The 24,545-nt window shown below is 39.1% G+C and overlaps 1 protein-coding gene across 1 annotated transcript in view; it reads left to right on the plus strand.

The window, feature by feature from the left end:
- Positions 1-24,545, plus strand: part of A2M (alpha-2-macroglobulin) — a 77,789-nt gene that overhangs the window by 47,661 nt on the left and 5,583 nt on the right. Inside the window, exons 22-34 of the mRNA XM_072653680.1 lie at positions 3,880-3,931; positions 5,926-6,009; positions 6,816-6,992; positions 7,277-7,352; positions 10,094-10,250; positions 10,866-10,940; positions 11,549-11,729; positions 13,513-13,739; positions 17,662-17,880; positions 18,038-18,165; positions 18,732-18,822; positions 19,206-19,274; positions 20,385-20,487. Of these exons, the coding sequence (XP_072509781.1) occupies positions 3,880-3,931; positions 5,926-6,009; positions 6,816-6,992; positions 7,277-7,352; positions 10,094-10,250; positions 10,866-10,940; positions 11,549-11,729; positions 13,513-13,739; positions 17,662-17,880; positions 18,038-18,165; positions 18,732-18,822; positions 19,206-19,274; positions 20,385-20,487 (1,639 nt within the window). The remainder of the gene's footprint in view (positions 1-3,879; positions 3,932-5,925; positions 6,010-6,815; positions 6,993-7,276; positions 7,353-10,093; positions 10,251-10,865; positions 10,941-11,548; positions 11,730-13,512; positions 13,740-17,661; positions 17,881-18,037; positions 18,166-18,731; positions 18,823-19,205; positions 19,275-20,384; positions 20,488-24,545) is intronic.

Genomic DNA, 24,545 nt, shown 5'->3' on the forward strand with positions numbered 1-24,545 from the left:
ATATGAACAATTCCTTCAATAGACTGACAGAAGAATATTAAAAAGTATCTATGAGGGCCTAACTTTAAAAATGAGTTCTTCTGTCTTAATATTATCAGGCAGAGACTCTAAAACCAGAAAAACTATTATTTAAAATTTTATTTATAATTATTAATTCAATTTTACATGTAAAATCCTGAATCTAATTTTGAGAACTTATTACCAAGATATGCTCAAAACCTGTATATCCCATTAGAAACATTTGGAAGCGATTCATATATTTATTATCCTAGTTCTTAGAGAAAACAGTCTAATCTTGTTGATTTCTCAAAGTGAAACCTACCATTCCATTGAAACTTTAATAATTTACCTCTTATCTGATTCTCTTTCTTTTGAGGACATATATTACCTTTCTATCATACTGAGAGAATGAGATACATTACAGACCTAATCTTATATATGAATATATAACTATTGGCAAGGAGATGGCAAGCCTCAGAGTCCATTTATCTAGTTGCTTAGGATATGAAGTTAACCACAAATTTAGATGGAGAACAGTCAGATCATACGCGCATCCTGCTTCACTGTCCATAGTTTCTCTCACAAAGTTGATAAGATCTTATGACTGACCAAGTAGAAAGTCCCAAGGAACTTCATAGATAAGAATAACCTAAGAAGTCTGATACTTTTTCCCTCCAAAATGTACATTATTATTTTTACTTCAAAGGAAAGCACACCTAATTAAATACTTCCTCAACTTCCATGGTGTTGAAGAGACTTCAAGTTTACTCTAGGCAGCCAGGGAGATCCCACCATGGCTCACCATAATTGTTAGTCATGGGAATGAATCCCAAGATCTGAAATAGTTTTAGAAAGGAATTTATTTGGTAATTCGGTAAAGGAAGAAAACTGGAACAAAGTTCTTTCCCCAGCCTCTGCAAGGTTTACATTATATAGGGCTTCTAAGAAGAGTACCCTTAGGAACAGCATATGGCAGTTAAGCTATTTTGTATGGAGGGCATTTCCCAGACAACTGAATCCATTGAGTTAAGCACAGCCATTCAAATTTGGGGAACCCCAAACACAAGCATTGGGTGGACCCAAAGCCTGGGTGGGATGCAAGCATTCCCTGAAACCATCTGGCTTCCCTGGGAATATCTCTGAAGTCAGCTAATTTCTAGTCATATCAAGCTAGGTTCAAGCAACATTGATAAGTAAGATTTTCCAAACAGTGTAATAGAATATTTTCCTTAAAAAAAAATTTTCCCTCATCTACAGAGTTGGTAAAGATTTTTTAAAGCCTTAGGTTTTGGACTGGGGCAGCTAGGTGCAGGAACACAAGTTCAAAACCAGTCTCAGATACTTATTAAATACATGGCTGGGTAAGTCATTTAAACACTGTCTACTTTGGTAAGAGAGGAATGGGGTCCAGATTGAGAGAGATGATCAGTGCTTTATCCTGACACACTAGAATTGGAGTACTATGTTCATTCTGCTAATCAGGAGCAGCTAGGGGGCACAGTGAAGACAGAATCAGCCCTGGAGTCAGGAGGACCTGAGTTCAAATCCAGCCTCAAATATTTGACACTTACTAGCTGTGTGATCCTGGGCTTAACCCTGATTGCCTCACTTCCCCATTCCCCCCTGCCCCCAAAATACCAATCTGCTAATCAAATTTAAGTAGTAATACTGGCAAAAGGGATGGTGGCCATAGGTTATAGTAAAGACCCTCAAGACCATTATGATATGAGGAACAGGCAGTGTTTAACCTACAGAAGGGATGACCACAGTGAGACATGATAGCCAAATTCAAATATTTGAAAGGTTTATTTGAAGGGTTATCATGTTAAAGAGTGATGAGATTTATCCTGCTTGGCCCCAAAGGGGAAAACCAGGAACAAATGGGGAAAATGCAGAGATAATTTAGGATTGATGTGTGTGTGTGTGTGTGTGTGTGTGTGTGTGCGTGTGTGTGTGGTAGAATAGTTAATAATTGGAGCTATCCCAGAGGAGAATGAACTGCCTCAGGAGATAGTGGGTTCTTCTGCACTAAAGGTCTTCCAGTAATAATAGTAGATAGTATGTACTTTGCACATGAAGGTTTACAAAGTGCTTTACAAAGGCAATTTCATTTGATCCTCACAAACCTAGGGAAGTAGGGGCTATAATTATCCCCATTTTACAGATGAGGAGGCTGAGAGAAGTTGAGTGACTTGCCTAGGCTCACATAAAGGTAGATTCGAACTTAGATCTTCCTGACTCCAGGTCCCACACTCAAACCACTGTGCCATCTTGTTGATTACGAAGTAAAAGACTGGTTGATCCCTTTATGGAAATGTTGCAGAAGGGACTATTGGTCAGATATAGTTTGGACAGAGTGAACTCTGAGCTCCGTCCCAATTCTGAAATTCTATGATCTTGTGTGTCTTGATGATCTCTACCCCAGAATGCTATTTCTAATTTACCAGCACATGGCACGAGGGAAAAAAACTCATGAGAGAAATTTCGCAATAGTGAACAAACAGCCTGTTTATTTCTTCCCTTTAAGTTATTATTCTTTTTCACACACTAAACATTTATCCAGGTTTATTTAGAGCTTATTCATTTTCTTTGTCCACTTATCCATTATTTAGCCATATTTTTCCTCTTCTCTTTCTTCCTTCCCTTTCTTCTTCTTTGCTCAGAGCTAACAAAATGATAGAAAGAATGGAACCTTTTTTGATACTACTTCCCAAATTGGAGAAGGAGCATTTATTCAGTCAGTCAGTAAACATTTATTGAATGCCTACTATATACCAAGCACTGAGAATACAGGAAAGGCAAAGACAATTCCTACTTTCAAAGAGGTTACAGTGTAAGGAGTGGGGAGGGAGAAAGGAGACAACATGAAAACGACGATGTATAAATAAGATCTATACAGGATAAATTGGGCAGAGTCTCAGATGGAAGAAATTAAGATTAAGGACTGAGATAGCTTCTTGTAAAAAGCAGGATTCTGGTGATGACTTAAAGGAAGCCAGGAAAGTTAGGGAGCAGAGATGATAAGGGAGAGCATTCCTGGGATGGAGGACAGCCAATGAAAATACCTGGTCAGGAGATGGAACATCTTGTCTGAGGAGCAGCAAGGAGGCCAGTGTCCCTGGACCTCAGAGCATGTGGGGATGGGCTGGGAGGTGCGAGGTGTAAGAAGACTAGAAAGGTAGTGTAATGCCAATACAATATCCACAGCAGCCACTATGGATATGCAGGTGTATTTCCAGGGTAAATTCGCAAAATATAAACTCTCTTCCTCAAAGACAAAAACCAAAATATTTACTCAGGTACCAGAAAGTCAGTTCTACCATGGTAACAACAAAGTTTATACACATTGTCAGTGCAGGGAGCATGGCCATCCCCAAGCTTTCCCTCCTCATCAGATCTCCCCACAAACAAGCTCCCTTAGGCAAAATCACTCCCTCTCTCACTTATGCTAACTGCTCTGCTCTACCTGCTCTCCCTCTCAGCTCCACCTCACTCTTTCTTCCTGCTCCACCCTTTCACCAAGCTCCTTTCACCATCAACTTCATGTGACTCAGGCTACGAGCTGGCCCACAGCTCAAAGCAGACCACATGAACTTATTAAGGGGCAGGGAAAATCTTCAAATTCCCTTACCATTACAGGTAGGAAGGGGCCAGGTTTAAGGGGCTCAGAAATCTAAGCAGAAGATTTTAGTATTTGATCCTGGAAGCATTAGGGAACCTCAAAAATGCATTGAGACAACCAGCCGGTAACAAGTTGATCAGCCTATAAGTACCATAGCAAGCAGAAGTTCCCTTCTTTATACTACTATTTTCATTCTTTCTTCACCCAAAATCTCAGTCCCTTCTCATTTTTTGCATTTTTCTTTTTTCCTCCCAAAGCCTGAAGGGATTGAAAAGGAGGAGGCTTTCAACTCCTTGCTTTGCCCAAAAGGTAAGAACAAAAATAGTATGGGATGGACAGTAGCCATAGACTGACCCCAGGAGAAACTGAATTACAATGACCTTGAGAGAAGGGTGCTGATTTGGTGGGACAATGTAAAAAGTCATCATCTTATTTATTCAAGGGGAGAAAATTCCACAAGGGAAGGTGATTCAAGTTTGGACTTAACCTTTTTTCTGCAGAATGAGTTGTCAGAACCTTCACTGTCAGCATCATTAGTATTTGCTCTATGTCCTCTGTAGGTGTGTTACTATATTATTCAATGTACAAGGAGCTAAAAGGTTAATGACAAAATGTTGGGGAAAGTGCTGACTTGGAATCAAGAGATCTATGCTTCAATCTTGGCTCTGACTTTTACTAGCTATGTGACCTTGGATAAATCATTGCCATCTCTGAGTATAATTTCTTCACCGATAAAACATTTTACATGCAAATGGAGGATAACATATATACAAATATATGAGACAAATATGTACAATACATATAATAATACATAATATACTATTATTAATAGTAAACATAATTATATTAGGTAATTATAATCATATTTATAACAAACCTAATTATAGTATTACTATTTGCATTACAGACTAAACAGAATTGTAGTAGTAAAAGTGATTGGGAGACTTCAATGTATTCTATAAAGATGAGTTACTACTATCCTTCCTATTTTTATTCTGGGCAGCGAGGTGGTGCAGTTGATAAAGAGTGTTGGGCCTGGAGTCTGGAAGACACTTCTTTCTGAGTTCAAATCTGGCCTTAGACGTTTACTAGCTGTGTGACCCTGGGCAAGTCATTTAATTCTGTTTGCCTCCATTTCCCCATTTGTAAAATGGGCTGAAGAAAGAAATGACAAACCATTCCAGTATGTCTGCCAAGAAAACCCCAAATGGAATCAAGAAGAGTTGGAAAGGACCAAAATAACTCAGTAATTCTCACTTCCTTGAGAGTTTTCTATTTTAAAACAAGTACATGAGCATTGGCGAATATTTAGCATGACAGGATAGGGAAGCCTAGAGTAGGTGTTCTCTCCTAACGCAGATGACACACTCATGTTGATTCCTTTCTTTTGCTCTTTTTAAAAAGTGGTTAGCTTTCGTGGGTGAGGTTCTTTAAACTTCGGATAGTGGAGAGAAGGCCTGAAGAAAATGTGACGTGTAGATAAATACTCATTTTCTACCTCTCAAGTTCATAAAATTTAGCAAGATTGACGTGGTGATGGAAGAAATATTATTATCAGCCAATATTCAAATTCTGTTCTTTTTTTATCTTTAAAAGGTTCCTATCAAAATGGCGCCCCGGTGTATCTCATGAAATCTGATGAGTTTACTGGAGTAGAGGGCATGACATTAGGTTACAGATCCCATTATTTGGCTCCTCGTGTACTTGGAATATATCCAGGGAGAGAGAGAGAAAGGAAGGAAGGAAGGAAGGAAAGAAAGAAAGAAAAAGGAAGGAAGGAAGGCAGAGAAAGGAAGAAAGGAAGGAAGGAAAGAAATGTTTCCTTTTTGTGGTTCTTCACGAGAAGGCCTTGTCCAATAATGATGATGATGATGGCGATGATAACGGTGATGACAGCCAGCTTTTGTATAGGGCTTTGAAGTTTGCCAAACATTTTGCACATATTATCTCCCCTTCCAACAACCCTGGGAGATCGGTGCCACCGCTATCTTCATTTTACAGATGAGAAAACTGAGACCGATGATGGTCGACGTCACACAGCTAATCAGTGAGGCAGAATTGGAATTCAGATCTTTTTGACTCCAGGTCCAATGCCCTACGACTGCACCACCTAGCTGCCTCTGAGAATAGAATCGTAGGAGAAAAAGCTGCTTCCAAGATTCATATTCTACAATTCTATCAATATCCTTAAGACTTCTTATGAATGATCACTGTTATAGCCCCAGTCATGGTTTTCCCCAGGTAGAGACATACATGCCAACAGGGAGTTTTCTTCCTTGTATCTGATTTGCTTTTTTCCCAAGGTGGTGAGCTGTCTGAACAAATTACCCTGAAACTCCCACCAAATGTTGTGGAAGGATCAGCCAGAGCCTATTTCTCAGTTTTGGGTGAGTGAGTCATCGCTTTCAACTGCATATTTAATCGTTAATTCATGACCATAGTCCTTCGTTTTTCCCTTGCCCACTTGTCCTTTTCTCTCTCGCCCTGCCCATGCAGCTATATGCTTTCAATGGTTGCTAACCAAAGGTCTCTTGTGGTGATGGAGAGTAGGGAAGAGATTTTTAGTACAGACATTGCAGTGTAGAGTGTGGGTGCAAAGTAGGACTGGGGGAGAAGTACCGTAATAACAAATAGAGCTTGACAGTCAGAGGTAACCCACGTTGGTGTTGGTAATGAAGATTGCTGATCAAGAAGTTCAATATGCCTGTTATGGGAACAATGAAGTCTGAAGAGTGGGCTGGGTCTAAACTAGCAGCAAAATAAAGTCCAGAGACAACCAATAAACCACGAAGACGTAGAATCAGGGATTCTGTATCTGATCAGCAAAAAAGATGTTGAGCTAGACTAGGAAAATCCCAATTTACCTCTTTCCCCATTCTCTTGGTAAGTGTTTAGGACTGGTATAAGTTGCTCCCACCTCACCTACAGTTTTTCTGAAATTCTCCATGGATAACTACCACCAGCCCTGACAGCATAATTGATAATGGACTGGCTCTACATTACTATGAATCTCTCTCATTTGTCTCACTCTTAACTTTCCCTAGACCCATACCCTCCCTAATTTCTCTCTACTTTCACTTCCTCACTATTTGTAAGTCATTTTTTTCAGTTGTGATTTCAAAGATGAATTATTTGTCTTTCATCCATATTCCTATTTAGTGTCTCTGATTTCTCAATCCCATTTACTTCATAGGTGACATCCTTGGATCTGCTGTGAGAGACACACAAAATCTCCTCAAGATGCCCTATGGCTGCGGGGAGCAGAATATGGCCCTTTTTGCTCCCAACATTTATGTCCTGGATTATTTGAATGAAACAAACCAGCTAACACCAGAGATCAAATCCAAGGCAATTGGATTCCTTCAAAGTGGTAAGAAAAGGGGAGGAAACTGTATCCCATGATGTTAGCTTTTCCCTTCACAAATATATTTGAGTTAGCAATTCCCTGGAAAACATCTGGTATCATAGCAACCCTTTTTGGCCATCTCATAAGATTTTTGGAACTAGAACCTTCCACACTCCTGGGGGATCTGTCTAATAGAATTAGTCTAATGCACTTCAGTGCCCTCTCTAACCTGACCCACACTGATAAAGAGCCTGGATTGCCATAAGATATTTCTAATGAGATGAACTTGATAAAACATCCTATTTTAGGTTACCAGCGGCAGCTAAACTATAAGCATGCAGATGGCTCCTACAGCACTTTTCAACACAGCGACAGTAATACCTGGTAAGATGTTTTACTATGCATTGTCACCCCGGGTCCTGTGATAACAAGGCTCAGTCATTGGATGGGAAAAAATAATTAATAATTAAGTTATTGTTAATTAGATATTAAATAAATGAAATTCTTAAACAACAATTCCTATGAAAAAGATCCCAATTTAGTGATTGCAAGTTCAACATGAATCACTAATGAGGTATGTCAGCTATAAAAATCTTATGCAATTTCAAACTGGAGAAATAGAAGCAGAGTATCCAGAGCAAAGCCAATGTAGTCCCTCTTCATTCTTCCCTGCCTTCTGATATCTGGAGTCAGAACTCCCTGAACTCCCATGTTTTATGAAGCACATTGATACAAGCTAGAACATGTTCAGAGGAGAATGACCTCCTCTGATCACAGGTGAAGGGATTCAACATCATATCAGACCAGCATCAGGTGAAGGAAGCAGTGAAGTAATGCTTGAGGATAGGAAACTTGGGGTAGATTGGTATGATAACTGTCTTCAACTATTTGAAGATCTGTCACATAGAAGTAAGGTCAGTTTTCTATCACCCAAAAAGATATAAATGAATAAATGTCACAGAGCTGTAGATTTCAGGTTGGTATCAGGAAAGAGTTTCCTAAGCACTATGGTGGTCCACAAGTGAAATGAACTTCCTGACAGGGTAATGAGTTCCCATCAAGGGAGTTCTTTAATCAAAGGCTGAAATGCTGCTGCTGTGAGTCTGTTAAAGGGGATTCCTACTCAGACATAAAGTATACTGCAAGACCCAAGAATTTCTGATTGAGAAATTCTACTATTACTCTAATGTGAGGGTTGGGAAACTATGGCCCTATGGCTAAATTCAAGGTCAGAGTAACTTTTAGGTTTTAAAATAGTTTTATTTAAAAATAGAAAAAACATTCTTAGCTCACAGTGCAGGATTTGACCCTTGGGCCACAGTTTGGACTTCTACTCTAGGCATCATTGTCTGTCATCTAGAAATGCTAGGAACTGAATCTAGAAAAGCTTCAGTTGTTACTTACAGAGAAGACCCTAGCAATTTGTCTTAAGACAATTGTTCTTGACCAAGACTAAAGAAGGATTAGATTTATTATGCTTGGCCCAAGAGGATGGTGCTAGAACCAATGGACAAAAATTATAGAAGAAGAAGATTTCAATTTCATATTTTTAATAATTTATTTTAATTATTAATCATTTTAATTTAATTATTCAAATTAATTTATTATTTTAATATATTTATCATTAAGATTCAATATTTTATTATATAACATAGCTATATCATATTAATTATTTAATTAATTAGGTTATTAATTTAGTTTAAGGTGACTATTTTAATTATTAATTAAATGTTTTGTTTTTATGTGTTATTAATATTTAATAATATCAATGTTATTTAATATTACCATAATTTCCTAATAATTGGACCTATCCAGAAAAGCTATGGACTACCCTGATAGGTAATGAGTTCTCTGTCACTAGAGGTCTTCAAGTGGAAAATAAATAAGCATTTTGGGAGGGTCACCCTTGAGGACCTTCTACTCTAGGAGTCTATGATTTTACAAAAGAAGTAGAAAGATAGAGAAACGAATAGAAAGATATGGAGTAAGGGGGTGACAGGGAGGGAGAAAGAGGCTTAAAATTTTTGAGGTAGGTAGATAATTGAAGGCAGTTATACCATATGACAAGAACTATAAATGAAGTAGTTCTTTTACCCTGGAAATACATGAAGAAAGATCAAATGGAATTGTCAGATCAGTAATCAGACAGCAAAAATTTCCTCAATAGCCTGGAAAAAATAAAAGCTCAGACCTTTAGATCCATAAGAAAAAGAACCTGGAAGATGAGGTTGAATTCACAGAATGAATCAGAGGGAAGATGAAGCCAAACAGAACTGGGATATTGCCCCATCGCAGGGAGTCAAGTCAAATCCACAAGCCTTTAGTAAGTGCCTGCTATGTGCTAAGCACTAGGGATACAAAGAAAGGCAAAAAAACCCCAAAAACCCAACCAACAAAAAAATCCCAAACAGTCCTTGAACCCAAAGAGTTCACACTTCTAATGGAGGAGACAACATGAAAACAATTGTGTATAAACAAGATAATATACGGTATGGGATAAATTGGGGGTTGTCTCAGAGGGAAGGCACTAAGATGAAGGAGGACTGGGAAGGACTCCTTACAGAAAGTGAGACTCTGAGACTTGAAGGAAGCCAGGAGGCAGATATGAGGAGGGAGAGAGTTCTAGACATAGAGGAAAGTCAGTAAAACTCTCTCCTCTTCTGTCCCTCTCAGAAACTTTATCACCCTTCAAAACTTAGCTCACTTCATCCCTTCTTTTGTGATTCCCACCTGTCCCCCACCCTAACCCTCCAACTGTATATGCCCTTTCCATCCTTAAATGATCCTCTATTTATTTCTCTGTACACATTGTACTCCCCAGTGGAATGAAAGTGGGACAGAGACTGCTATGTTTGTCTATCCCCAGCACAGCCCTCTGCACAAAGTAGATCTTTCATAAATTGTTAAAAATTGAAATTGTTTAATTTTAGACTAATAGAGGAGGTTTGTGGATGGGATGAGGCAAAAACTCCAACATTAAGAACATTAAATCCTCTTCTAAGCTCTACTAGTAGCTGGTTCTTGTGGGCATTGAGATCATATGGAGCCAAGGCTCAGAAAAAGAGTATAGAATTGTCTTATCAAGACAAAGGCTTCAGTCCTCTACTCTTTCTTTCCCTGGGCAGGCTTACTGCCTTTGTGCTCAAGACTTTTGCACAGTCTCGGCGATATCTCTACATAGACGAAACTCACATCAACCAAGCCCTCATCTGGCTGTCTCAGAAACAGAAAGAAAATGGCTGTTTCCAAAGCTCAGGTTCGCTGCTGAACAATGCTCTTAAGGTAATGCGTGCCCTGGGGCACAAGAGGAAAGTGAAGGTTGAAGTCCTATCATAGATAAGTGAGGGAAGGAAGGACGTGGGACTTGCTGGGATACAATGTGAGGGAGTTGGCCATAGTCAACAAGGGTGGAGTCATTCTCCTTGTTCTTTTTTTGTACTTGTATCCACAATAGTTAGCATAGGGCTTGAAACATAAGAACCAAATAAATGCTTTTTTTCATTCATCACTCAGCATGAGAGAAATGAATGTAGGTTTGTAGTTACATTGGGTCTGGTAAGGAGATGGATGGATGGATGGATGGATGGATGGATGGATGGATGGATGGATAGATGGATAGATAGATAGAGACGATAGGTAGATGGATGGATGGATGGATGGATGGATGGATGGATGGATGGATGGATGGATGGATAGAGATAATAGATAGATAGATAGATAGACAGACAGACAGACAGACAGACAGACAGATAGATAGATAGATAGATAGATAGATCGATAGATAGATAGGAAGATCTTCCACAGGACAGTAGGTGAGGAAGGGGTGACAGTTAAAGGGAATGAAGGAATCTTCTGGGAAATCTGAAAGCTAAGTGTTCCTATGTCTCTTCTTTACAGGGTGGGGTGGATGATGAACTGACACTGTCTGCCTACATCACCATTGCTCTGCTGGAGATACCACTTTCTGTCTCTGTATGTGATCTCTCATCACCCTAAGATATTTCATTATGCCCAGTTGCCTCTATAAAAATGAATGATCAGCAATATGGCATCCAACCCTGTTGGAGGGTAAAATACCAGCATTTTGGGTAGAACTGTGGGCATTAAAATTGTAGAATTTGAGGGGAGAGGAATGGGTTAAGATGATTTACCCCCCAATTGCATATGTCTGCACAGCCCCATAGCCACAGTTCATTCAAAGATAGACAACTGGTAGCTTTGCCCACAGAAAACTCAGAGGTAATGGAAATGCTGAAAACAAGTGGTACTATAATACAGGCTCATTTTAAAAAGAATTTAAGATTTTCAAAAATGTATTTATCTATAACATGTATGAATACATGATATGCCCCAAATGATCACTACCTTTACATTTCTTCATTTTCTTCCTTTACAAATTGGTTTTGACATGTTCGTATATGACCTAGTTATTAAACAATACATTTTTGAAAGTTTTCAGTTCTTTTTTGAGTCACCCTCTATGTTCTGTGGCCCGTGTCAAGCTTCGGTCCCACTCCTTCCCCTGTTTTTGTCCTTGGAGCAACACGTATGTCAAGGTCTTTCTGCATCCTTTCTTACAGCACCCTGTTGTCCGGAATGCACTTTACTGTCTGGAGACAGCCTGGACGGCACAACGAAGTGGGACCGTCCAGAACAATGTCTACACCAAAGCATTGTTGGCCTATGCCTTTGCCCTGGCAGGAAATCAAGGCAAAAGGAATGAGATATTAGTGTCACTGGACAAGGAGGCTGTGCAGAAAGGTGAAAGGCTCTTTTGGGGACTTTTATCATAATACTTCCTTTTTTCTTCCATTCATTTCCTGCTCCCACTGGGAAGAGGAAGGAGCTCCTGGACTACTGGGTTCAAACCCTCAGCCTTTCTTCAGGAAATGACACATAATAAGACCAGAGTTTTTATAGCAAAACTTTCTCTGAGGTGTCACCTGGTACAGTAGGGAGGCACACAGTAGGGGAATCACGCTACCCCAATCTCATATGCTAGGACCATTTTATTTTATTTCAGCCAGACACGTAATTGCATCAGTATAAAGAGAATTGATAAAAAGCTTCCTCTGCCAATTTAGGTTGTCACCTTTGCTGAAACAGTTACCTGACGTACCTAGAGTATAAGTAACTTATCCAGCGTCACACAGCCAACACATGTCCATAAATAGACTTGAACCCAGTCCTTCCTCACTCTTGGGGCCAGCTCTCTATTTACCTTACCACTGCCTCTTCTAAGTAAAATGTACAATCGTGAATACAAAGGCTGCTCAGAATAACAGAGAGAATTATACATATACATAGCACCTAGATGGCACAGTAGATAGAGTGCCAGTCCTAGACACAGGAAGGCTCATCTCCCCCCAGACACTAGCTATGTGACCATGGGCAAGTCACTTAACCCTGTTTGTCACAGTTTCCACATCTGTCAAATGAGACAGAGAAGGAAATGGCAAACCACTCCAGTATCTTTGCTAAGATAATTCCGTTTGGGATCAGAAAGAATTGGACAAGACTGAAATGACTGAACAATGAAACATAGCACCCATGCTTTGCAAAGCTCTCCTTAATCCGCTATGTCCCTTGATCCTTACGACAAGCTGGTAAGTAGTTAAGATTCAGTACTCTCTTTGGAGTAAGCAAGGATGGAAAAAATTTTGTTTTTACATTCCCGTTGCCACCTCATCTACCATAGCAATACTGAAAAAGGAGATTATATGCTACAAGCTCCTTTCCCTAACTGTATTGTTTTTTCTGTATTCCTGAATCCTACTAAATTCGTATCTGATGCCCATATGAGTAATATAGATAGTGTAGTGTAGTGGGTAAAATGCTGGCTTCAGACTCAAGGACTTTAAGTTCTGCCTTTGACAGATAACGACTCTGTGACTCTGGGTAAGTCAGTTAACCTCTGGCAGCTCCCTAAGACATAATAATGATATTAACACCTTGCATTTATATAGTGCTTACTATGTACCAGGCACTGTTCTAATAATATTTATTATTAATTGATTGAGTAAATATTAATAATATTTGTAATATCTTATTTGATCCTCCCAACAACCCTGGAAGGAAGGTACTAATATTATCCCCACTTTATAATGGGGATAACTCTTCATTACAATTCCTTTATAAGGAGGAAACTGAGACATACAGAAGTTAAGTGACTTGCCTAAAGTCATATAGCTAAGTATCTGAGGTTAGATTCGAACTTAGGTCTTCCAGACTCCTGACCCAGCACTCTCTCCACTGCACCCCTTCACCATCTATGAGCACCTTTCCAGAGGAACTTTCTCTTCTACAGAGGAGGTGCTGATCTGCACTGGAAGAAAAGGTTCCTGACTAGTTGATGTCTACACTAGTAGAATGACTGGTCTGGACACAAAACAAAGAAGTAATAACATATGAGAGCTGCTTATTACAACTGTAGCTGAAACTAGACTGTGGTTCTGGGTCTGCTAGAATTAATTAGCATAATTGTACAGTTGCTTCTTATTAAACACTTATAGGTATCAATTTCCTCTCTATTCTTACCCTGAAGACAATTCAGTGCACTGGCAGCGTCCAGAGAGACCCCAGGAGCCAGCAGAACCCCACTTCTATCACTCCCGGGCTCCTTCTGCTGAAGTGGAGATGACTTCCTATGTGCTCCTTGCGTACCTCACTGGTCTTCCCAGTCTGTCTGCTAAGGACCTATCGATGGCATCTAGCATTGTGAAATGGATCGCCAAGCAGCAGAATCCTCATGGGGGATTCTCTTCTACTCAGGTGTGGGACAGTCTTAAATATGGCCACCAAATCAAGTAGCAAAAGGGAAAGAAGTAATTAGAAGGAAGATGGTGGAAACAGAATGAAATACAACTATTTATATTGGCATTTTGGTGATAAAGTTTTGAGGGTTGAAAAGGAAACTAATCAGGACCCATACAGTGATCCCCTCCCTATTCCATAATGCTATTATCTAATTACTTCTTTACACCTTACTAAAACAGTTTCATGTCACCAGGATTATGGGGCCTAGGATGGGCCTATAGGAGGACTCTCCTCTAGGGGAATGAAATGACAGGTCATGAAGAATCTAAGGAAGAAAATTCCTTCTTCCTTAATAGAAGAACTCAAGAATCTCAACCAAATTATCTTTATAAGGTTTTTAAACAATGTTTTATTTTTCCCAATTACATGTAAAAACAGTTTTTAACATTCATTTAAAAAATTTTAGTTTCAAATTCTTTTCTCCCCCTACCTCCCCGAGACATTAAGCAGTTTGATATAGGTTATCATTTGCAATCATGCAAAACACATTTCTGTATTATCATTCAGCCAAATTCTTCATGGAAATTCGGCTTAGGATAGGCTGTATGTTTGACCCTTCCCATTCATTCTCTTTTTCTCAAACTTTCTCTTTCCGACTGGCTTCTCTGAGCTACATTCCTTATATTTTATAGGGATATTCCTGATACTTTACAGCCACATCCTTTATACTTTCATTATCCATTTGTCATAATTTTGAGTGTCTTTTCTCCTTCTTGGAATCATGTTTATGGCTATAGGAGTCTGATATATCCCAGGAAGTGTCATTGTGAAAAGGAGTTAGTGGCCAAGACCATGTATATTTTTTTACATAGTACAGTGCCTGGCACATGGTAGGTACTTAATAAATATTTGTTAAATGGTTGGTTGGCACCATCAAATTAGTCAATTGTCACATACTATACTCTGTGGCAAACATTGTGCTAAGCTATAGAGATACAAAGAAAGGCAAAAACCCTGTCCTTGACTTCAAAGTTTTCACATGCCAATGGGAGAGACACGTGTAAATACGTGAACATTCAAAATATATAGAGTAGATGGAAGGCAATCTCAGAAGGAAGATATTAGCAGCTGGAGGACTGGGAAAAACCTCCTGCAGAAAATAAGATTTTGGGGCAGGTAGGTGGCACAGTGGTTAGAGTGCTAGGCTTGGAATCAGGAAGACTCATCTTCATGAATTCAAATCTAGCCTCAGACACTTACTAGTTGTGTGACCCTGGGCAAGTCACTTAACCCCAATTGTCTTCAAAAAGAAAGAAAGAAAATAGGATTTCACTTGAATCTTGAAAGAAGCCAGAGAAATGTAGAGGCAGAGGTGAGAAGGGAGAACATGCTAGGTAAGAGGGACAGCCAATGAAAAGGCACAAGATGGCCTTTTTACAATTCCTCTTCTACCAGTATTGGTCTGTTATGGTTTGAAGAGACCTATAAGTAGGAAGGGACAAGGTTTTGAAAAATCATAAATGCCAAACAAAGGACTTTGATCTTGGAGGTAAGAGGGAGTCATTGGGATTTATTGAGTAGAAGAGAGAGATGAACATGGTCAGAATTACACTTTAGAAATATCACTTTCACAGTGGAGGAAAAGATGGAGAGGAGTTAAGAGAGGCCTTGAGGTAGGAATATGAATTGGAAGGTTATTGCAATAATAGTCCAGGCAACAGGTGATGAAAGTGTGTTCTAGAGTGGTAGCTGTATAAATGGAGAGAAGGTGTAATGTGTGTAAGATGTGGAGAAAGAAATGCAATATTTGGCAACTGATTGGATATGTGGGGTGAATTTGAGTGAGGAATCAAGGTGATAACCTCAAAAGTAATGGAAAATTTTGAAGAGGGGAGAATTTTTGGGGAAAGATAATGAATTCTCTTTTGGACTTGTTGAGTTTGAGATGCCTACGGGACATACAATGTGAGATATCCAGCTGGCAATGGAATAGTTCAGGTGGACCTGAGAGTCATCAATGTAGAGATTATCATTGTACCTATGGGAGCTTGTGAGATAATCAGGTGAGACAATATAAATAAGATGGCCCAGGCAAAGGAGACTGAGAAAGATCTATTGGACATATAGGAGAACCAGCAGATTATAGTATCAGGAGAGTGGAGAAAGTAATTAAGGAAGAGAAGGAGATCAGTGCTACAGAGAGGTCAAACAGAAAGCTTAATTGAGGAAAGACTATTAGATTTGGCCATTAAAAGACGCTTGGTAACTTTGGAGAGAGCAGTTCCAGGTAAATGATGACATCTAAAGGCAGATTGAGGAGGGTTTAAAAGAAAGTAAGAAAAGAAGAAATGAAGGAGTTGAGCCTCAAAGAGGAGGAGACATATAGGACAATAACTGGCAGAGATGGTAGAAGTAAATGAGGTTTTTTTAAGGATGAGGGAGATAAGAGCATGTTTTGAGGCAGCAAGGAAGGAGCCAGTAGATTAGGATAGATTGAAGGGGGGGCGGGGAATGATAGTGAAGGCAATCTGCTATCTTCTAGAGAAGATGGGAGTCAATGGGATCAAGAAGATGGGAGAGGTCAGCTTTATTGTCTGAGATAGGAGTAAAGAAGGAGAGAGTGAGTGGAGATGCTTAAGTGATGTGAGAGGAGGAGAAGAGAAAAGGAAGGACTCTGGGTAAATGACCTCAATTTTTCCCGTGAGGTATTGAGGTCCAGTCTTCCTCTGAGAGGGTTTGGAACAGACAGTGAATCAGAGATATCAACTCATAGCCCATAGGCTCAGCAAAACTCCTGAGTCCAGCCTGAACCAGATTAAAATATAATTAGGAAATGTTTAACAAAATAAGTAAAAATAGAATACAACACATATAATGTTAATTGATGATTCTCTAAGCCAATATGAGGTCAGTAGGGACCTATTTCAGCTTATGTTTGACACCAGTGCCATCCATCAAATTCCAACCCCATAACTCCCCACAAAAGCATCCACATTGTTCTTCTTGTAAGTTTTCTCTAAGTACAATCATCATTCATTGGTTTTTTAAAAACACAATTTTAGGTGAAGTATAAGTTATAATTTGGTCCATAGACAGAATTCCATAGTTCTCTCTCCTAAATAGGAGACATAGCATTTAATTTATCCATCAACATCTTTTTAAAAATTATTATTCTAAATTCAGTAACCATTAACAAAAAGTCAAATAAATATAATTTAAAATATTTTACATAGATTCCAAATTATTTGCAATATGCCTGTAAAATGTACATATTAACTTGGAGTAAGACAGCAGGGGTAGAGAACCATTCTCACAGGCAGGAAGACCTTGGTCAAATCTTACCTCTGATGCCTGTTGGCTCTGTGACTCTGGATAAGTCATTGAACTTTTCAGTGACCCAAGTCAGTCTCTTAGACTATAAATCGCAGGTACTGATTTGCATTGGTAGGAGGAGTTCCCTCACAAAGAGTTCCCTATGCCAGTGAAATCACAAATCCAATCCTGAAACAAATCAGCTTTATGACAGTAAATGCCAAAAACATCCTGTTTACTTCTATGCCTCCTCCTGGTCACTTTTTTTATTTTATGGATTTTTAAAATGTCAGCTGTAGGATAAAAGAGAGTCAAAGTATTTATGGGTATTTATAAGGGTATGAGAGAAGAGGTGGATGTGAAATTGCAGAAGGGGAGAAATAGGGATTACCAAAAGATATATCCTTTCTCATATTTTTTTAATGCTTAATATAAGTAAGCAAATAAATTTTTAAAAATCCTCTGAGACATTCATTCTAAAGGTGGACTACACGCCTGTATTTTAGAAGACGCTTAAGTAGTGCAGATACCCTAAAGTTATCCTGGCAGCATTCAACATGGGGCTTTGGTATCCCATCCTCCAAATGTTTACCTCACTGAGGACTCCCACATTCATTTCTTCTAGGACACAGTGGTAGCACTCCAAGCCCTGTCCCAATATGGAGCAGCCACTTACAATAAGCATGGGAATGCTACAGAGGTGACTATCCAATCTTCTGGAGGCTTTTCTAAAAAATTTCAAGTGGACTCTGCCAATCGCCTACTCCTACAGGAAGTCTCATTGCCAGGGGTCCCCGGAGAATACAATGCAACAGTGAAAAGGGGAGGATGTGTGTATCTTAAGGTGAGATGCCTGATGGTAGGGTGGGGAGAGTCAGCCTTACCTTTGAGATATGCTCATTCCTCTGAAGGAAAATCATGAAGAGAGCTGATGGGAGGTGATAATGAAATAAATATCCTGGGGATACAGAGAAACTGACCCTGTTCTGAATGTTCTACAGACATCCCTGAAATACAACGTCCATGTGAAGAAAGAGGAATCTCCATTTCATCTGTTAGTACAGACCATTCCCCCAACCTGTGATTCTACAAAAGCCCATAAAACTTTCGAGATCTCATTCAATGCCAGGTAAAACCATCTGTCTTCACCTTTTGATTCAGAAAACTGTAGTTCTCTACCCCTTTATTAAGCCAAAGAGATTTAATTCAATAAACCTAAAAAGTAAGCTCTTGAATTAAATAAAATTGAATTAAATAATTAACTTACAGTAAATAATACAAGATATTATAATTATAAAATACAGATTGTATAATTATGTGCTGTATAATTATGTGATCATGTGTAATATAATTATAATGATATAATAAATAGTAAATCAGAATAAAATTGAATAAAATATTGGAAGAACAGTATATTCTCAAATGTGAACAGTGCAGATTGTGTAGAATGAGACTACATTAAATCTGTCTTTGCCCCTAGTCTGCACTATGACAGTTTATAGTCTTCAACTTAAATTTTCTGAGAGGGAAAGGGATGTGTTTCTTTCCATAAGCTTTTGTTAATTCAGAAAAGGAAGAGTTTGTTGTGTGAGGGTGGTTTGGAAAAGCTTTCAGAAGGAAGCAGAATTTGAATTAGACCCCAAGGGATTGGGAGATATTTGTAGATTCTAATTTCTTTCTTCCATGCATCCATAGTTACCACGGAAGTCGTCCTGCTTCCAACATGGTGATTATTGATGTGAAGATGGTGTCAGGTTTCATCCCTGTAAAACCATCTGTGAAGGCGGTATGTACATCAAGAGCACAGTAAACCCTATATAGGAGGGCTATCTGTGGACCCATCCTAAAACTACCTCCTTGGCCAAACCCAGTGAAAATCACTGTCAATCCAAGACCTATGTTGCTTCTATGCCCAGAAAAGCCAATTCAAGGACTGTTTGTGTTCAGCACTGTGCTCATTACAGTGAGGTTTACAAGAAAAGAAAAGCATATTTTATCTTTTCTCATCTTGGTTCTTTTTGCAGTACAGTCCTTACCTAAAAACCCGTTTGAGACTCCCTATCCTGTTTTAGGAATGCAGCTCTCACTCTTTGCCTATTTGCCCCACTGATCTCTAAGGACTTACTTCATGTATTTAATAATGTTTGTGATGTCTCTCACTTTTCTCAGCTTGTAAAATCTGGTTACCTGAGCAAGACGGAAGTGAGCAGCAACCATGTCTTGCTTTATGTGGAAAAGGTGAGAGTCTTTCACCCTTACTCGAGGATGGACAATCCCATTAAATAAGAAACATCAAATCTGTTCTAGTTTAATATGAGAATGGCCTGCTGTAACCCATGTTAAAACTGGGCTATTTCCCCCCTCTTTTATAACATTTCAAACTTCTCTGAGGTCTGTGGAAAAATGGTTTATATCAAAATTAGGAAATGTGGTTTTCCTGTGATAGCTCTTCCTGGGGTACTCTTCCTAGAATGGCCAATGGCTGCTTAGCCAAATGAATCATTTTAAGGGCACCAAGTAAAGAGGGAAGTAAACAGGGGTTAGTCAGTATGACTTTGTTCCCCATTCTAAAACATTCACATAGAAAAAAATCAAACATTCTATCTGTCTGGATGTTTTATGTGACTTTAAAGCAAACAAGGCAGATTTCACAAGCTAAACATAAAAATCAGTCTCATCACTTTATTGTCTCGTTTCATACAATGCCAAATATATGACATTTGGAAACATTCAGGTGATAGACCTTTTTCACTTTTTTATCCCAAGATTTGCTGTCAGATGAACATTGTAAGGTTAATAAGTCAGCAGAGTTTATGGATCAACCCTATTCTAGATGTTCTAGGGAAATAAGAAAAAAATTGAAGGCAATACCTGTAACATCTCCTCTGTGACTAAATAATGACAATAATCGCTAGCACTTAGATACGATGTATATAAGTCTATGTGTCTACACACACACACATACACATATATACACATACATATATAGGTGCTAGCGATTATTATCATTATTTAGTCAATAGAAGATGGTTTGGGGAATTTCTCATTTATTGAAAAGGACAACCTACAAGAAGTATAGTAGTTTAGAATTCTATTCTATCACCCATTTTATCTTTCACTTATGTGGGATCATATAAGGATACTCAACCAGTTTGAAGTTGAACTCTCCACCCAACAATGGTCCCTAACTTGGTAGCTCTTTGCTCTCTACCATTTCTTCATTCTCACTTTTGTCTGTAAAACAAGTTAAGGCAACCAAAAAGATGAAGAGTGAGGAAGAATGATCTTGCCCAAAGCAGGGGAAGGAAGTCTCCACTGGTTGTTACTTATGCCTGTTTTCCCTTCTAGATGACCAATCAAGCATTATCCTTTTCCTTCACTGTGATCCAAGATATTCCAGTAAGAGACCTAAAACCAGCTGTGGTGAAAATCTATGATTACTATGAAACAGGTAAGTAAGTGTGACCTAAAAACACTAAACTTTCTACCTCTTTGATCCTCCACAGTCACTCCTTTTTCTTTCTTTTTTTTTTTTTTGCCTATTGAATTAAATTTTATTTTATTTTTTTCAAACAAAAATCTGCCTTCTCTCCTTCTTCCCTCTCTCCCCTCTTCCTATCCTCCATCGTAAATTGGGAGAACAAGAAAAACAAAACCCCTGTTACAAACACAACAAGTTAAACAAAACAAATTTACACATTGGCTGTGTCCCAAAAAATATGTTTCCATCTCTACTGTGAGTCCATCAGGAGGATGGATGACTGTCTACATCAGTCTGTGTTCTCTGTCAGGAGGTGAGTAGCATATTCAATCACGAGTCCCCTGGACTCATGGTCAGTCACTGCACTGATCAGATCTCTCAAGTCTTTCAAAGTTGTTCATCCTTACAATATTACTTTTGGTGTATAAATTGTTCTGGTTCTGCTCACTACTTCCTGGTTTCTTCTTGGCTCATCTTTATTCTCCCCATTTTTTCCAACTCTCTGGACTCCAATTTCCTCAGAACATTGGATTTGAGACCTCTGAGGTCCCCTCCAGCTCTAAGTTCTGGAATCCTATGATTTTACTAGAAATTCCAAGAGACAGCATTCTCATGCAAAGGAAGCTAGACTTGGAGTCAGGCTTGGGCACTTCCTAGTGACCTTGAGCAAGTCACTGGATTTTTCTGATGTAATTTTCTCTGCTGTAAAATAGTAATACTTCTTGTACTCCCAACCCCATAGGGTTGTTCTAAACAAAGAACCTTGTATATCTTAAACCACTATAATGTTAAATGCAGGCCATAAATTCAGCATATTACATATCATGCACTTAGTTTCTATAGATCTTAGGCATTCAAAATCACATATGCTCATATGAGAAGTTAGACCAGATAGTTAAAACGCAAGATAGTTAAGTGCAAAGATGTGGTACTGCTTGCAAGGATGGGGTTGGTTGGGAGTGGAAAAGTCTTTCTCTCCACAAGGCAAGAAAGAGGGCAGTGAATTGGCAGTAGGGAGAATTCCAAACTCTACCCAAGTACACTGCTTGACATATAGCTGGAACTTAATAAATGTCTTTTAAATTGGAATAACTTTGTAGTCTTTCCAGTCACCCACATTGGCGACCTAAGCATCATTCTTAACTCCCCCTCCCTTCATATCTAAGAAATGGCCAAGTCTTATTGATTCCTCCTCCGCAGTATATCTCACATGCATTGTCTTTTCTCTACTGATGTGGCAGTTACCTTAGTTAAAGCTCTCTCTCACCTGGATCATTTCAATAGTCTTGTAAAGGATCTCCCCAGTCCTGGTCAGGGAGCTAGGTGGCATGGTGATTGGAATGCTGGGCCTGGAGTTAGGAAGCTCTAAGTTCAAATATGGCCTCAGACATTTACCAGCTGTGTGACAGTGGGCAATCCACTTCACCTTTCTCTGCCTCAGTTTCCTCATCTACAAAGTGGAGATAATAAAAGCATTTGCCTTCCAGGGATGAGATAATATTTGTAAAGCACCTGGTACCTAGTTAGTAAATGCACTTAATAAATTTTTGTTTCCCTCCTTCCAGCCTCAATCCCTAACCCCTAGGATTAGGGAACAACCAGACAGATATATCTAAGCATAGTTCTACTCTCAAGCCTAACCTCGGGTCTTCCTGACCCCAGTCCCAGTGTTCTTACCTGCTGCACCACTTAGCTCCCTCAGTACTAACAAAACAGCAGGCCCATCACCATAAGGCAGCTATAGAAAGAAGAACACTTCCACATTGACAAAGAGGAAGAAAGAGAATTTATATTCTTAGAGCATGATTCACAGGCCCCAAACCTACAGAAATACTTTTGGAATTCAGCCAGTAATATGTTGAAGTAGAACAAATGGCTGAGTCATGTGGACTTATCTGGAGAAATAGAGGGTTTAATGTGACTATTTGAAACCAAGTCATTGCTACCAGCAACTCCTGAAAGTTCATTTTGAAGGAGCTCAGACTTAGTGAGAAATGTAGAGCATACAAGGAGATAAAGGAGGCTATGGAACATTCCAGGACAGCTAGGTGGCGCCATAGTACCTAGAGTATGGGGCCTGGAGTCAGGATGACTCATCTTCCTAAATTCAAATCTGTCCTCAGACACTTACTAGCAGCATGACCCTGGGCAAGTCACTTAACTCTGTTTGCCTCAGTTTCCTCATTTGTAAAATGAACTAGAGAAGGAAATGGCAAACCACTCCAGTATCTTTGCCAAGAAAATCCCAAATGGGGTCATGGAGAGTCGGATATGACTGAAACCATTCAGCAACATATTGCTGCAGGTGATAAAAGTTTCACAGCTACTAAAAATACCTAGCAAGGCCTGACCTGGTGGCTAAAATCATCCATCAGAAGTCTATAATCTTTCATGGATTGGTAGATGACAAAAACCCACAGTACAAATACAGACTGACCTCTCAATACTTTGGAACTCAGCCTATAAACAGCCCTACAACCAGACCATTATCAGAACAAACAGTTGCCTGGACTGTTTTGCCCAGACTTAACACTGATCCATTAAAAACTTAAAAACAATATTTTAAATAGATGTTGCCAGCCCAAATATTCATAATCTTCTAACTATATGGCATGAAAAACTTTCAAAGGATATATATCAGGCTGGAGGAAATCATAGGAAAATAATTTTTTTTTATTTAATTTTTAACATTCATTTTCACAAAATTTTGGGTTACAAATTTTCTCCCCTTTTATCCCCTCCCCCCCCAAACCCAAGCATTCTAACTGCCCCTGTGACCAATCTACTCTTTCTTCTATCATCCCTCCCTGCCCTTGTCTCCGTCTTCTCTTTTGTCCTGTAGGGCCAGATAGCTTTCTTTACCCCTTTACCTGTATTTCTTATTTCCTAGTGGTAAGAACATTACAGTTGATCCTAACACTTTGAGTTCCAACTTCTTTACCTCCCTCCCTCTCCATCCCTTCCCTTTGGAAGGCAAACAATTCAATATAGGCCAAATCTGTGTAGTTTTGCAAATGACTTCCATAATAGTTGTGTTGTATAGGACTAACTATATTTCCTTCCATCCTATCCTGTCCCCCATTACTTCTATTCTCTTTTGATCCTATCCCTCCCCATGAGTGTCGACCTCGAATTGCATTCTCCTCCCCATGCCCTCCCTTCTATCATCCTCCCCACTCTGCTTGTCCCCTTGTCCCCCACTTTCCTGTATTGTGAGATAGGTTTTCCTACCAAAATGAGTGTGCATTTTATTCTTTCCTTTAGTGGAATGTGATGAGAGTAGACTTCATGTTTTTCTCTCACCTCCCCTCTTTATCCCTCCACTAATGAGTCTTTTGCTTGCCTCTTTTATGAGAGATAATTTGCCCCATTCAATTTCTCCCTTTCTCCTCCTAATATATTTCTCTCTCACTTCTTGAAAAATAATTTTTTGTGTATGAGGAAAATTGCATTTAAAAAAACCAGTCCTATCATCAAAACCACATGGAACAGAGTCAGGTTGACACCTCTATTGTCCTTTTTGCCACTGATCTTGTACCAGTAGCTATGCCAGGGATACTTTCCCTGAGCCTATGGGGGCAAAACTTACATCTTTTTTAAAAAAATTAAATTATTTTATTTATTTTTGGTGTTCTACAACCACTTCCATATATCTTAGATATTTTTCCCTCCCTCCCCTTCAATTCTCTCTCCCTCCCTACTCCCTCCCTGAGACGGCATACAATCTTATATAGGTTCTACATGTACATTCCTATTAAATACATGTTGTATAGAAGAATTAAAATGAATGGGAGAAACCATAAAACAAAACAAAACATAATACAAAAGAAAATGGTCTGTTTCCATCTGTGATCCAATTCCACAGTTCTTTCTCTGGATGTGGAAGGAATTTTGCCTCAAGAGTCCATTGGGATTTTTTTAAGTCCTTGCATTGCAATGAAGTACAAAGTCTACCAGAAAAATTCCTCACACCCTGTGATTGTTGTAGTGTACAAAGTTCTCCTGGTTATGAAGCTCCTTTCACTCAG

This window comes from Notamacropus eugenii, chromosome 3, assembly GCF_028372415.1.
Source record: "Notamacropus eugenii isolate mMacEug1 chromosome 3, mMacEug1.pri_v2, whole genome shotgun sequence".
NCBI lineage: Eukaryota > Metazoa > Chordata > Mammalia > Diprotodontia > Macropodidae > Notamacropus > Notamacropus eugenii.